Genomic DNA, 14,980 nt, shown 5'->3' with positions numbered 1-14,980 from the left:
AGCAATTTGGTCAAGCAGGGAATCCGAGATGAAAAAAGGGTTTCCTGCTAACATATTGTGTAGCAGTCACTGGATTGTTGTGTTCTTAACACCAAATAAACTGATTTGTATTCAATTCTTTTTGGAGCTAAATTAGTGCGCTGTGTATAATAAATACATGCAATGCATGGTAAATAAAGCTGACACAAGAACTCTTTCTAGAGAAAATATAAAATGTAGAAAAGGCAGGGTGCTCTATTTTTGTTGATAATTCTAAGTTATATAATCAATTTTCGGAAAGCAAGTTAGACCACATCTTGTTGATTTCACTAGAAAATCATGGCTATTGATAATTATGGCACCTAGGGCCACATGTACAAGAACTGGCGAAAACTATCACTAACGTTAGTTAGCGGCAGTTTTCTTACCGCTGTGTACCACTGAAAACTATCGCCATGTTAGCGACGTATTTACAAGCTGTTGCTACATGGAGATAGCTTCAGGGATCAGCAGCGAAAACTGCCGCTAACATTAGCGTGAAGGCGATAGGAATTCAGGCGTTAGTGGGCAAAAACCAACGAAATGCCCATTAGCTCCCAAAAAACGCACATTAGTCAGCCCAACGTGAGTTTTTTTGCCTCTATTGGAAAAAATAGCCTATCAGTCGACCTCTAATAGAAAATAGGCAAAATAAAACAATGAAATGCAGAATGGAGCAGCCAGGGCCAAGTGCAGCACACTTCAACAACTCCCTCAAGCCACCCAACATCCAGGATGACCAGGGTGAGAGCCTGGATGCCTCGCAGGACCTGCACCTGGAGCCTGGATGCCTCGTTGGACCTGTGTCTGGAGCCTGGATGCCTTGCTGGACCTGCGTCTGGAGCCTGGATGCCTCGCTGGACCTGCGTCTGGAGCCTGGATGCCTCGCTGGACCTGCGTCTGGAGCCTGGATGCCTCGCTGAACCTGTGTCTGGAGCCTGGAGTGGGATGCGGAGGATCTGTGGAGTCGATCAGCTATGGCGGTAGACATTGAGGTGCGGCGATTGCCCATACCTGGTGGTGAAGTCTAGCCAGTCGCATGGAGACACGTTGCTGACCTGTGTGAGAAGACCACCTTGTGCCCCTTGGAGCTGTGAATGGTAGAGGCGTTCCTGCGCACCAACGTAGGGGGGTCTGCATCGCATACTACGATCCACCACTACACTGGTGTGCACGTAGGGGATTACCAATGGTGGACGGCGCCTCTCTGCATCACAGGCCGGATGATGTTGCGCTGGCCGGACGCTGTGGAGGGTGAGGCCCCTGACCTGCGCCAAACTTGTGTGGCGGGAGCGCTGCAACTTCACGCCTAAGGAGGCCCTGTTGCATCAACTGCATCGGGAGGTCCACCAGCAGACTTGGCGGTGACTGCTATACCCAGGCTTGTGAAATCCCACCTGGCTGAGGCTCTTGCTGGCTGAGTCACAGATTTGAAGAGAGTTCAGCGGATTGTGCCAAGGTGTCAATGTCCAGGTAAGGGGAAGGAGGGACGCGTAGCGGAGGAGGCCCGGGGGTCGAGTCACCCAGGCCGAGCATGTGTAGATGATGCACCCCCAGTAGCAGCTCATCCGCTATGGCGGAAGAGCGTCACCCCACTGCTTTCAAGCAGTGCAAGAAGAGGAATAATCATCATATGACGATAACTTCCTGATGTAATCGTGCCATGTTTTCTTTGCGGGTGGGAGGGTGGGTAGGGCTGCTCCACTCACGGAGCAGGGCAGGGGCAGAGTGGCATGCCCACTCAAGTGCGCAGTGACTGTTTGGTCGGCCAGCTCAGGCCGCCCAAAGCAGTCATGCGCATTGCTCTGTTCGCAATGCAGGCTGCATTGCAGCCTGCATGGAGAACATGCCAACCCTTCCAGTCCCTGGCTGAACGCCTTGTCCCGGTGCCAATGACCAATCCCAACGCTGCATTGCAGCGTTGAGATTGGCTTAGGGGAGGGAGCCTGGTTGCCTATTTCCTATTCCAGGAAGCAGACTAAGGAGAGCAGGAGCAACGAAGATACGGGACCCGGCCTCGAGGTAAGATTTCTCTCATTTAAATAAACATCCGCTCGCGTCCATGCCCCATTCAGTATTACGGCGTTTCCCACCTCCCAGCTGTCCATTTCCCCCAGCAGCACTTCTCAATGGCGGCCGCTGTGCGGCCATGCGCAGCAGGCATACCACAGGTGTGCCAAAGGTATATACGGAGTTACGACGCATACCATTACATCGCATTCCATTACAATGCATACTAATACTGTGAGATGTAAGCATTACTATTCCCACTTCAGTGAGTGCAACCCTAACAATAATCCTTGCACCCCAAAGCAAACCTTGAACCCTAAAATTCATCATTGAGCCCCCAAAACACACCCTAAAAATCATATTTGACCCAAATGCACACCCCAATTTTCATATTTGACCCAAATGCACACTCCAGTTTTCATGATTGACCCCAAAACACACCCCAAATTTCAAATTTAATATAATACACCCCTCATTTCATCTCCGACACCTGAAACCTATACCCACCCTAAAACTTAAAAATACCCCATTACTAACCTCACAATGCGTTGTAATGGAATGCGATGTAAAGGCACCTGCGTTGTTGGAGTTGCATTGTAAAGGCATTACGATGTGATACCTGCGTTGTAATGGACATCTCCTGTGCCAAGGGCAAGCCTGTCTGTGTCCGTTTGCCCTTGGACCGCGCACAGCACAAAGGACCCTTCCTATCAGACACTCCACCCCTGTAGTGCCAGCACCCTCCTCGCCATCAACCCTGGATGGCACATCGCCTGCCAGGACTAACATCTGCTCCGGACCGGATATCGCCATCACTAACGGCTACTAAATCACCCGCATGGACTACCCCGACCGTCCAGCTAGTCACCACAGCAAGCCACATAGCAGGACACATTGACAAGCACGTCTCCTCTGCCAGTGGGACCTTCAACTACAGCCATACCACCGGACTCTCCTGGACCATTCATCATTTTATACATCACATCTTCACCATGCCCAACCGTACACCACCGCCATCATCGCCCCCTCGCAGCTGGATCAAGGCCACCGAAGTATGTCTCATCAACTCCCACAACACCACCACTCCGACAACGCTTGCAGACGATGACACTGCAGCACGCAACCGCCACCGATGGATCTCTAACTGCGCCGACACCTGGGCACCCCTCAAAAATGGCACTGCGTCAGTACCTTATGCCTGCCTGAGGGCAGGCGTAAGGGTGACGCAGTGCCATAGGGATAGGCTGGCCCCATGCATTGCTGCAGTTGCGTCATGGTTGTGACACGACTGCAGCAATGCGTGACTTTAGCGCAGACAGATACGTCAGGATTCCAGACATATCTGTCATTACTTGCGTCATGGAGCGCTGTCCAGTAAATACAGCGCATCTGTGGTGTCATAAGAAGGGGGTAGTGAAAAGTGTTGCAACGCTGTCTTGTCACAGCGCTGTAACACTTTTCATGAGTGAGGCCCAGGAACGCGCACTTATTCTTATTGATGGTACGCAGTTCTGCCCTGTAGTTTTGCTACAGGGTAGTGCAGCAACATTGCTTGCAGCGCTGTCCAGCACCAAAACCTGCTGCAATGAGGCCCCAAGGGTTATCTCCATTTTTAAGACCAGCTATTTTCTGCTCTTAAAAGTCTGACTCTAAAAGCAGTTATCGGCAGTTTTTTTGGTCCTCCAAACTTCAAGAATCCCCTTGTAAATATTGCGGAGTGGGGTTAGTGGCCGTTTTTGCACGGGAAAGCCTCCCTTGCATGTCATTATCGCTAACAGAAGTGGTGATCTTTATAATAGACGTTTTTGCCGGAAAACTGCCTTTAACAGAGGTTAGCGGCAGCTTGTAAATAACGCAATAAAAATCTCGCCGCAAAACCATCGGAAAAGGGCCGCTAATGCGGTGTTAACTCCTTGTACATATGCCTCCAAGTTCCCTTAGTGTAGACAGAAAAACAGCTCCTCTATTGTCTGCCTTACCTTGTGTTGTCCAAATGTTCGGTAGAATTGGCCAGAATGCCTCTATTTCCTTCGCCCGAAAGAAATCAATAAGGAAGTTTGGATTTTTTACATTAAAATCTCTGATTATTAATATCCTATCTTGAGAAGCGCGGAGAACTCAAGTAAATGAACTAACATAGATTCTAAAAGCTGCCCGAAGTTCCCTTCATTTTTACACTCCAGAACGGCAATAAATAGTTTGGATTAAATGTAGAATTAGCTAGCCAGGGATTACTAAAGGTTAACTTCAAGCCATGTATAGTTTTGTTACAAACTGAAATGGTTTGATAATTCCACATGTCTTTTGTAGAAAGCAGGATTGAAATGCCTCCCTTTACACGCCCTTCGAAATTAGTTGAGGCGAAGTTGGAAATCACATTATAATTATCTGCTACGACCTTATCCTTTATAAACTCCATTTGTTAGAGACAAATTAGGCCCACGTTTGACTTACACAGTAACTGCTGTTACTCAGGGTTAGTGAAAAGGCCTGCCAAGTTCCAGGACCAGATGGATAAATAAGGGCTAACATTGCTGTTGAGCGGGAGTTAAATGAGTCCTGCAATTTCCAGCCCTTGCCTCCCATGCCCAAGCATGTTCGTCTTTCCCCTGTGAATCAGAATGGGGGAGTTACATTTGGTTTAGAAACCGTGAATTTCAGGAAGGAGAGGCGCAACAGTTGGAGGAATTAGAAGCAGGGGTATCCATGCTTGAAGCCAAATTGGTGGCCTCCCATAATCCAGAGACGGCACATAAATTATCCATTAAGCAAAAAGAATACAGAGATGTTGCTAAAGAGGCTGCTAAGACTCAGTATCGAGCGACCCAGCATCGTATTTATGATATGGGGAATAAAGCCAGTAAATTGTTGGCGTGGCTGGATAAAAGGGAGTTGGCGAACAGATGGGTGGCCCAGATAGTGGGACAGGAGGGAGAGGTAATAAGTGACAGGACCGAACTAGCCGAGGCCTTTGCTAGATACTTTGAGCAGGTGTACACATCCAGGCAGTCATCCACCCAGGCTGATTCAGCAGAGTTACTGGCCACCCTGCCGCTACCTACTCTGGATGCTCAAGATGTGGAGAACCTGAAAGCTGATTTTACAGTCGAAGAGGTTACAAAGGCCATTGGCTCTCTACAGTCGGGTAAAGCTATGGGCCCAAGTGGTCTTCCAATAGAATTATATAAATCCAATGCTACTACTATTGCCCCCTTCTTAATAGAAATGTATGAAGAGAGCCGAGTTCACAGTGTTTTGCCTGCTAGCAATGATTAGCCCCTATTGTAGTGATCTATAAAAAAGGGTAAACCCCGGGAGAAATGTAGCTCCTATCGCCCCATTTCTTTATTGGACGCAGAAGTCAAGATCCTCGCCAAGCTCTTGGCATGACGCCTCTCTACATGCCTTCTTAAACTAATACACCCCGACCAATCGGGCTTTATGCCCACTAGAAATACAGCATTGAATCACCAAAGGTTGTATGGAGTGTTGGGAAGGTCCGCCACTATCCAAGAAGATACCATTATTATGTCCCTTGATGCCAAAATTGCCTTTGATATGACAAAGTGGCCGTTTCTTTACACTGCACTTAAGTGGTATGGTTTTGGGGGTCGATTCCTGCCTTGGGTGCGTCTTCTTTATACTGACCCCTTGGCACGGATTTCTGTTAATGGTGCCCGCTCCGCATCCTTTGTCCTGGGGAGGGGTAAGAGAAAGGGTTGCCCGCTGTCACCCCTGCTCTTTGCCCTGGCCCTGAAGCCCCTGGCGATTTGGATAAGAGGAGACTCGCTTATTAGGGGACTGCACTGGGTTGCCTTATTTGTCCAATAGGATTTCCCTTTACGCCAACAACATTTTGTTGCATCTGGCCAGACCTTCTCTCTCACTGCGACATGTCCTCCAAATATTCACTCTATTTCAAAAATATTCCAGGTATACAATCAACTGGGACAAGTCCGTGGTGTATGTGCTGAGAGGGGTCCCTCCACTTTTACCGATGGGTTGTGAGGCCAGCATAGTGATGGACGGTTTTCAATATTTAGGAATCTATGTTACGCCAGACTCCTCTGTCTTTTACTAATGTAACTTGTTGCCCCCCTGCATCGTCTCAAAACTGATATCCATCACTGGAAAACATTGCCCCTTACATTGCTAGGTAGAGCGGCCCTGTATAAGATGATGGCCCTCCCCTGGTTTATGTATGCTTTGCAGAACACGCCATACTCGGTTCCTCCGCGGTATTTCCAATTAATTGACTCCGTAGTTAGGGCCCTGCTCTGGGATCGAGGTGCCCACATATTGCTCGTACTAAATTGACAAAGAGCTTGTACGATGATGGTATTGCCCTGCCTGACATCAGGTCTTATTACTGGGCTTCCCAATTAGTTGTTTTAAATCACTGGGTTCATCAACCTGTTTCGGACCCCACTTATAGAATGGACCGACATAATATGGTACCTGGCTCCTATCTCAGAGCACTTTATGGAGGTACTCGTTATGTACCCAGGTTTACTCTTACTTCCTCTACTGTGGATATATGGAATAAAGCAACGCGGGCTTTGGGGTGGGGAGACAAAATAATGCAAGTTACTCCCGTGCTGGAATCCGGCCACTTGGGCATGCTCTCCCAGCAGCCAGGATTCGATAAATGGGATTTGATAGGTCTTTCTACGATCGGGGATTTGTGGGCAAGTGGTAAAGTGATCCCCTTTGCCGATCTGCAGAGAGACTATCAACTGCATGATCGAGAAACTTTCCGTTATCTGCAGGTCAGACATGCATTGTATAAAGCCATTCCTAAGAACTCGGAGGTACCTGTTTCCTAGCCTCTAGAGGACAGGTTGTTGGACGACTATCTCCCGGAGAAGGTTATCTCTCTGACTTACCGGAAAATCCTCAATAATACTCCAGACGCTCAGGATAAATTGCGGGCTAAGTGGGCTGATGATGTGGGAGATCTGGATGACAACAACTGGAGGGAAGCCCTGGCATCTCCTCGCGAGGTAGCGATCCGATCACGATTCAGACTCATACAACTCAAATTGTTGCATCGGACTTACTACACCAGCTCTGTACTGGTTAAGATGGGGGTGCTGGGATCCCCCGCTTGCCCGCGTTGTTGTGGCCTAGACTGTACTTATATGCATCAATGGTGGTACTGCCCTGTTCTACGAAAGTATTGGGAAAAAGTCATTGGTGGTATGACTCACGTGTGTAAGTCTAAAATAGATCATTTCCCCCAGATGTATCTCCTTAATATTTGGGACGCTACGGATTTGTTATGGACCGGTGGGTTACACTGGGGTGTATGGTGACGAAGAGCAACATTGGAAGAACATCGAGGGGTGAAGTTCAGCTACGATACAAAGATTGGGAGTTAGACATGGATTGGTGCATGTGGTGCAGATCAGAACTTCCGAATCCCCTCTACTTCCACGGACGGAGTGATCTCGCAGTCACACGCACACACACACATCACACGCTGGTGGGGCCCATTACACCAACATTCAATCCTACCACTCTATCCGTGCCCTGTATATGGGGGAAACACTTTCCTGTACCTAACCGATCTGCATATACCTTGAGGTCGATGCAACCAACTAGTTGCTTTTAAATCTAGTAAATTAAAACCAACACCATAATATTCTCCATATTCAATAAATCATGACAAAGAAATAACCACCCGACACAGTGATTCAAACAGAATAATATGTTTATCTAAAATTGCATGAAAAGCCAAATAAATGCAAAACCATTTCTCTCATAATTACCTATTCTGTCTAAATGTCAGATCCTAAGTCAGAACCGGTCCTCAGTAGAAGTAAACAGAGTTTCCTGCCGTCATGTAGAGTCACCGTCCTCTCCGTCAGCATAGGGACCTCGGATCATCAGCTCGGGAAGAAGTGGCACTAGACCTCTCTAGTCTACTCATTCTTATACTAAAAGTTACATTCCAAATGTTACAAACATGTAATGAAAAATGGATGAACAGCGGAAATAATGTCGTCTTGATACACTAAGGAAAGTTCTCACATATTAGTCGACTAGGATAAATGAATGGAAATAAAGATGTCCATAACTAATTCGATACTTTTACGGATGTTTCTCCAGATAAATGTATCCCAGTCGTGGGATCATTAGTTTATAAGTTCAGCATTCATATTCGCAACAACATTTATGTTCAGGGGCTTTTCTGGCATCCGTCCCAGATTTGTCGTCATGGTCATGGCTTTTCAGTTCACTGTTCAGGCAAGGTCATAAGCAGCGCGAAGCCTTCTTGTAAAAATTTCCATCAACTCAAATGCAGGCTGCGGGTGGTGGCCATTTTATGGCAGGCCACAATTGACAACTTAAGTAAAAATAAACACAAAACATAATTACTGCACGATAATGATTATACAGTGTTATTCCCCCACTAATACCCTTATGTGCATGTACTTATTTAGCCATTTGCGACATCAAAAGCCATTAATGCATATTAATTATAAGCGCAAACCACAATAACATCACATAAGCAACATCTATTTCTGTCAGTTTGCTCACCAACTTAGTTCACTTATTATTTTAGCCATGCAATAGCATTCCCACGTGTAATTCTTCTGTTAATAAGGTTGGTTAGACTTCTCACAATACATTTTAATTGTTATTAATTAATCAGTAGATCTTTTAATTAAAACATGCGAAAACGAAACAGATATTTGGTTTTATAATAAAAACCCTGCTCCATCACATGCAGGCTGAGAGGGTGGTTTATGAAAGTAGGGGTTGCCCACAAAAATGGTCCAGAATATGGGATCCACGGAACAAAAGTACGGGTATGCTGTGTGCCCATGTTGTCCTCCCTCCCTCCCTAGTGGTAGACGATGAAGATATTTAAGTGCTTAAATGTGAAACGACAAAGTATGCTCTTTTTGTAATGTTTCCTAATGCCTAATGCCTAAATGTATATATTTGCTGTGTCTTCAGACTCTGTACTGTGAGATTATAGTAATGTACTGATTTGCTTGATTTGTATGATTTTTGTTTTATGATTGAATAAAAAGATTTAATTTAAAAAAAAGTGATTTAATCTGACTACTGGCGATTGTCAGAAGTGTTGTTGTTGCGATAATAAACACATAGAATGTAGAGTTTCAGATACAACCTCAATATTGTTTTTAAAATTAAAAAAACTCTCAGACATTGGTTTTTGTTGAAGCTCGTTGAACACGATGCCTTTGCAAAGGAAAAAATATCTTGTTTGCAATGTCATCGAGGGAATAAAATTAGAGTGAAAGTTATTTTTGAGATAAGTAATTCAGAATCATTCCAGTTTCTAACTTTTAACCCCAGGATTAATCTGGGGCTTTCTTCATGCTTAGATGTTTCAATAAATCATGGTTTCCAACATTTCGAGCATTTTCATTTACATCTTCCATCGGTGGTGGTGGGGAAAAGAGGTTTATCTTTTTACAGGTCGACTCTGCAAAGGCATTCCAAGGTAAATTCGGGTCAGGAACTTGATGACTTTATGTTCACGCTACAGCTGAAGACTGTGGTCCCAGTCCAGGTACGTTGAGGGTACTTAGATGTCTTGAGTGTGACCTAGGTTTGGGAGTAACTTGGTCCTGACAAAAGGCCAGGGGGTGGTTCTTAGAGGGGTGAGAAAGGGTGCCTAGCATGCTTTAGATATGTTTTTCTGTTTCTTACCTCTCTGTATTTCATTTCTCTTGAACAGACTTGAATGAGCTAAAGTGAAAACTATAGTGAATCTACCATCTAGAGACATGCTGCTTTAGAACTACTTTGAATATGTCTAATTACATTTCGTTGGACAGTGTTTTGCTGAAAATGGGGCGCAGTCACATTTAATATGGGGTGATATTTCAAGCAACTTAAGCCATAGGAGATAGTGTGGGGGCAAATTCCATCTCAGAGTGTCAAGGATTTGACACTTAAATTGTGCATATCAAAACAGTGACTGGTGTTTCATTTAATGTCTAAGGAATTAGTGACCCAAAATGTTTGATCCTGGGTAATTCACCATGTAGCCCATTTGCTACTGCTGTCAACAAAATTGAGAGTGCCTTGGAGTGATTCGTTTGGCATGTGCATTAAACAAAAAGGCAACTAATTGTTCCTTGAGTGACCCAGCCAATTAGACCTGCATCACCGCCACTCACTGCCAATCTGAGAGATAATGACCACAGTGCCAGGAGTAGAAAGATATGCCAGCGCAGACAGGCCTAACAACTGTAGTATGAAAGGTAGGATGAAGGAAAGTATATGCTCAAACAGGTGCTAATTATGCACTGTAGTACCACAATGCCTGGAATTAGATTTAGGAGCACTGACCTCTCTCTCTATAACGCCCACACTCTCCTGTGTACTCACATGTGCCTCCTCTCCGGAAGAAAACGTGCGGGTTAAAGATTAGGGCCCTCAGGTGTTCATTGTTACTTTAGAGAAATTAAGGTTGGTTTCCAGTAAAGTTCCTTGTGTGAAATAAGTATGCATATATGATATGTGAATGTAGTGAAACTAAGGCGTTGATGTCTTGTTCCATTACTTGTTTTTCTCTTCTCAGCCATGCTTCTTTGTCTACACGTATAAATGTGATTGTAAAACAATCTGAGGTATTCTTAACAGTTTTTTTCTTTCAAGTGAAGAATCCTTCTCGGAATTTTCTGCCTTAAATCGCTGTGTCCCTCTCCTAATTAAATTTTGATGAGACCTTGTATTGGTTTTCAGTTGTAGTCAGAGCACTACTGCTGTGTATTTGTGAATGGGGTGTGGAAGTAAAGGTATATCTTTCATAACTGCCGGTTTTCCTCTGCACTATCTACATGTAGCCCAAGTTGGTCCTTTTGTAAGTACAAAGATTTGGCATGGAGAGCCGGGCATGCAGGCTCAGAAAGAAAAGAATAAAATCAGACCTTGTTAAGCACTGGGGGTCAGTTACAAGCTCCTTGCTCCGCCCCCAACGTCAGTTTTTCCCATGTTAAAAGTGAGGCACTGGCTGCGCCAGGGGCTTGTAAATAATGTCGTCAGTTATTCCCAGGGATGTAAGTGGGCCGGGTCCGCCGTTGCTCAGCACGGGCAGGTGCTGAGACGGGTCCCTAGCGGGCACTCCATTTTTTCCCTCACCCTCACCATCAGAGTGAAATAAAATCTTAACTCTGCAGCAGTACCATCCTTCACTGCCTTTGGTGTGACTTCCAAGAAATTTGTTATAGTTCTTTCACAGTCTCATAGTTTCAGAGCTGAAGCATTTTCAATATTCTAAACAACAAACCAATAGTTGTGGCTTATTTATCTTATACAACTAACAATCATTGACAAAGCCAATAGTCCTGGCTTGTTGTATGTGCAAAGTTACTCACGGTATTATATATCTGGTTGCAATGACAGAAGCAGCTAAATACCAGTCTGGCGGTGCACTATGCTAAGCACAGATTTTTAATTTTAATTTTAAGCCACGCCCATAATTCTATAGACCACACTTCCACTTAAAGCCGTTGTTGTTCCAGTCTCCCAGGCCGGAGGCTCCAGCCCAGTCGGCCTAGCCCTTGGCTCTTAGCCCAATGATCGTGCACACCTGATAGAGGGCATACATTTTCAGCTAGGAATACCCCAAATATTGATGGGGGTATAAATAAAAGGGTTTCTATACAAACATTTTACCCCTAGAGAAGGAAAAAATAAGTCCAAATACCTTTCTGTATGTGGAAATATTTATCTCTCATAGGAAAAGATATTAATGCATCAGAGTACTCTTGGGAAACTTCCACAGTCTCCGAATCCCAGGAGTACTTTGAGAATAGCTAAAAAGTCACAAATAAACTCCAATCATGGGCGTAAATTCATGAGAGTACATTTCCAACTATTCCACTGAAGGCGTTTCTTCTATAAGTGTTTGTGAACTGTGCCCTAGGAGTTTAAAAGCAGAAGGTGCACGCACGCCATTGGATGGCTATTTACACTAGTAATTTGGTGGCCCGCCTTTGGAATTTCCAGCGTCCTCACCTCGATGAGTGGCAGGAGCTGTCTCGAGGGAGAGCAGGTGGGGCTGGTTGTCCCAGGTCCACATTCTTCTCGGAGGCCTGGCCTGCTTTTGCGCCACTAGGTGGCACCATACACTAGCGTAGTCGCTAAATACACATTGTTTCTGTTCTGACTAGGATGTTTGTATTTACCTAAAGCCAGAAAGAACCCTTCAAGAAATTCATGACCTTAACCCGACAAAATCTTCTGCGAAGCCTGAGTGCCTCTCCCACCTCCAATTCTGCAAGGACTTGAAACATATTTGTTAGACACCCCTTCTGTTGAACCATTTACTTCGGCTCCACCCTCCTATCACTCTGTTCCACATATGTCCATTTTACCCTCCTGATGAATCTGTGATATCTCATCGAAACCATTCTATGGAATGGAATTAAGATAGTATTGAAAACAATGCAAAACCCATTGGAGCTGAAACAGAGTGTCTCCCTTTGGCTCGGGTCTCATCTGCTTTTAGGCAGTATTCTCTTTCCACTCTGTCCTCTTCTGCTCATAGTTTTCATTCCTCACTCACAACAGAGTGAGCCCTCAAAGCCACCGTACCTCCGCCTGAACATCCACCTCTTCAACACTGAACCACAAGCTAATGATTTCCCCCTTATCCTGCTCCACCTGCAGGATCCCCAGAAGGGCAGGTAGCCTTTTCTGCCTAACACTCTGCCCACTTTCATATTTAGTAATAAATATTGTGGCTTTTACTCTTTCTAAACTTTCGTTTTTAGGTCTCGGCTAGCGATGGCTGCACTTGCGCAGTCTCGCTCGCGAGATTTAATGACTTTAAGAAGAGGGGCTTGCACCCGCCCCTCTTCTCTCCTGTTCTCCATTGGCTGGCCTCTTAAATGCTGGCCAGCCACTGGAGAAGAGGTCCAGTCACTCCGATTATGCCCCGTCCTTTTCGGATCGGGGGGCGTGTTTTTTGCGCGAAGTCTCAGGGAGGAGACAACAGCAAAACACGCCCCCAAATCCGAAAAGGACGCTCCCTTTCTCCGAGGCATTTTCTGCTGTGCCTCGGAGAAAGGCGGTGGTGTCTTCCGGGTCCCTCGGCTTGTTTTGCTTATTTCACTGTTGTATTGTTCTTTTCCATTTCTCAGTCTCGCTCCTGCCTACACTCCGTCGCTGTTTCTTGTTCTTTCTTTTTTTCTGCCGATTTATATAGCGCGAAATCGATCCGAAGGTATTGGAGCGCTTTACATAGGCACCAGTTACGTTACATTCATTTTTATGGTATGCACGGGGAGATTAAGTATCACAGTCGACCCCGAGGCTCGAACCTTCGTTTTCCAGCTCCAAAGGTCAGCAGTCTAGTATCAAGACCACATCCTCTCCCAATTATTTGTATGATCTCTTTGCATTCCAAGATTAGAATGCGCATCTCGGAATCAAAACACACGAATGCGCAAGGCTGAAGTTAATCCAGGCTGATTTGCACACACGCGGGAAGTTGAGAAATTCAAGTTTCACAGACAAGTCAGTACGCAGGATTTCACCGTGCGCACGCGCACCTGAGCAAACTAGGCGTCTAGATAAGGAGCTTAAACCAACTGAACACCGGTAGAAAACGTGTTCGGTGCCAACCCTACTCGTAGCAGGCTTGTGCGACAGTCAAAGCACGGTACTCGGGCTTCAGTTTTATGGGTACCGTCTTCTTTATCAACAGTCTTTCCCCCGATCATCCGAGCCAGGTTCGCCCTTCTTCTATTTCCACTGACCACTCTAGTACACGCCTACCTACCAGTATTGACACTTCCCGACTGCCTTACTCACACGCCTTTGTCCCTCTTTCAGTCTTTAATAAAGTTTTCGGGTGTTGAAGCTTTCTTTTCTGCCAAGATGGCGCAGTACGATCTCACCACGAAGATCGCACACTTCCTGGATCGGCACCTTGTTTTCCCGCTACTGGAGTTTCTCTCAGTTAAAGAGGTCAGAGAAGGGAGGGGACGGGATCTAAAAGTGTAATGCAGGGCTCGTGGCCGCTGTGCACGTGCTTAGCGGCCCAAAGCCCCTGCCTCGCCATCTGACTGTCTCTATACACGATGATGCAGCGTGTAGCTGTAGGCAGCTCACCCTTACAACAGGCGCTCAAATGTGTTGTCCACCTCATTCAATCTGCAAGAGTCGCATCTCAAGAGATACTTCGCATAGTCGAGTCATTTGTATAACGTTCACTCCGTGCCCAATATGTAATTTAGGATCATGTTATAAAATCAATTGTGTATATATAGTCGAGGGAACACTATTGGATTGAAAGTCCGCATATTAAAGGTTAGATTCGTATGTAACTCAGGGAAATTGTAGGGCTAGTTTTCTTCTACTCAGAAGTAGGATTTTGTTTCATTTATGTTTACGTCACGCCGATTGCGTTATTTCTAGGCTGCTCAATATTTTAACCAGATCGTTTTTGTTGTTAAATATTTTTGTTAAAGCTTCAAATGATTGTTTATAAAGTAGATGTAAATAGGCATATTCATATCGTCGCTTTTACACCCCCCACCCTTAACTCCGATATAAAAAAATAGCCATAATTATGTCGTCTACACAGAGGTCCAAATTGCCCTGCCAAGGTCGGGCCCACAGAAAATGCTATTCTCCGAGTTATGTCAGATTGTTCTATTATCTCAGTTTACAAAATACAAAATACAAAAACAATGTCAGGAGCAATGCCAATAGCTCTAACTTTAACAATGCCGAGACCATTGCATTGCAAATGCTTGTTATATACTGTTTTTCGTTATTTGCGGCTCGTTTACGAGTGCCCCGTATGAATCCCTGTTATTTTCCTCCCCTGGAGAAGTTACTGCTTGTCAGAGGTCCATGCTAATGCCTGCATTGTTTTCACCAAGTGCAATTTGTGATTTCCATCGGGCTTGTAAGACCAATTTGGAATTTATGGGTCCCACGTGTTGAGGATCTC

At 45.4% G+C, this 14,980-nt stretch overlaps 1 protein-coding gene and 1 long non-coding RNA gene across 6 annotated transcripts in view; one reads left to right on the top strand and one right to left on the bottom strand.

Moving 5' to 3' along the window:
* Nucleotides 1-14,980, top strand: part of LOC146809918 (uncharacterized) — a 269,958-nt gene that overhangs the window by 225,764 nt on the left and 29,214 nt on the right. For both annotated transcript variants that reach the window (XR_014966512.1, XR_014966513.1), the window contains exon 5: nt 9,466-9,577. This is a non-coding gene — a long non-coding RNA (uncharacterized LOC146809918). The remainder of the gene's footprint in view (nt 1-9,465; nt 9,578-14,980) is intronic.
* LOC146809917 (uncharacterized) overlaps nt 7,770-14,980 on the bottom strand; it is an 81,556-nt gene continuing 74,345 nt past the window's right edge. For 2 of the 4 annotated variants that reach the window (XM_085616784.1, XM_085616783.1), the window contains exon 4: nt 7,770-8,377. In XM_085616784.1, coding sequence (XP_085472910.1) covers nt 8,355-8,377 — 23 coding nt within the window. In that variant the 3' untranslated portion in view covers nt 7,770-8,354. The remainder of the gene's footprint in view (nt 8,378-14,980) is intronic. The other 2 variants (XR_014966509.1, XR_014966510.1) reach the window with 2 other exon arrangements.

The sequence above is a fragment of the Triturus cristatus genome, chromosome 7 (genome assembly GCF_964204655.1).
Source record: "Triturus cristatus chromosome 7, aTriCri1.1, whole genome shotgun sequence".
Lineage (NCBI taxonomy): Eukaryota > Metazoa > Chordata > Amphibia > Caudata > Salamandridae > Triturus > Triturus cristatus.
This window is presented reverse-complemented; position numbering and strand designations above follow the sequence as displayed.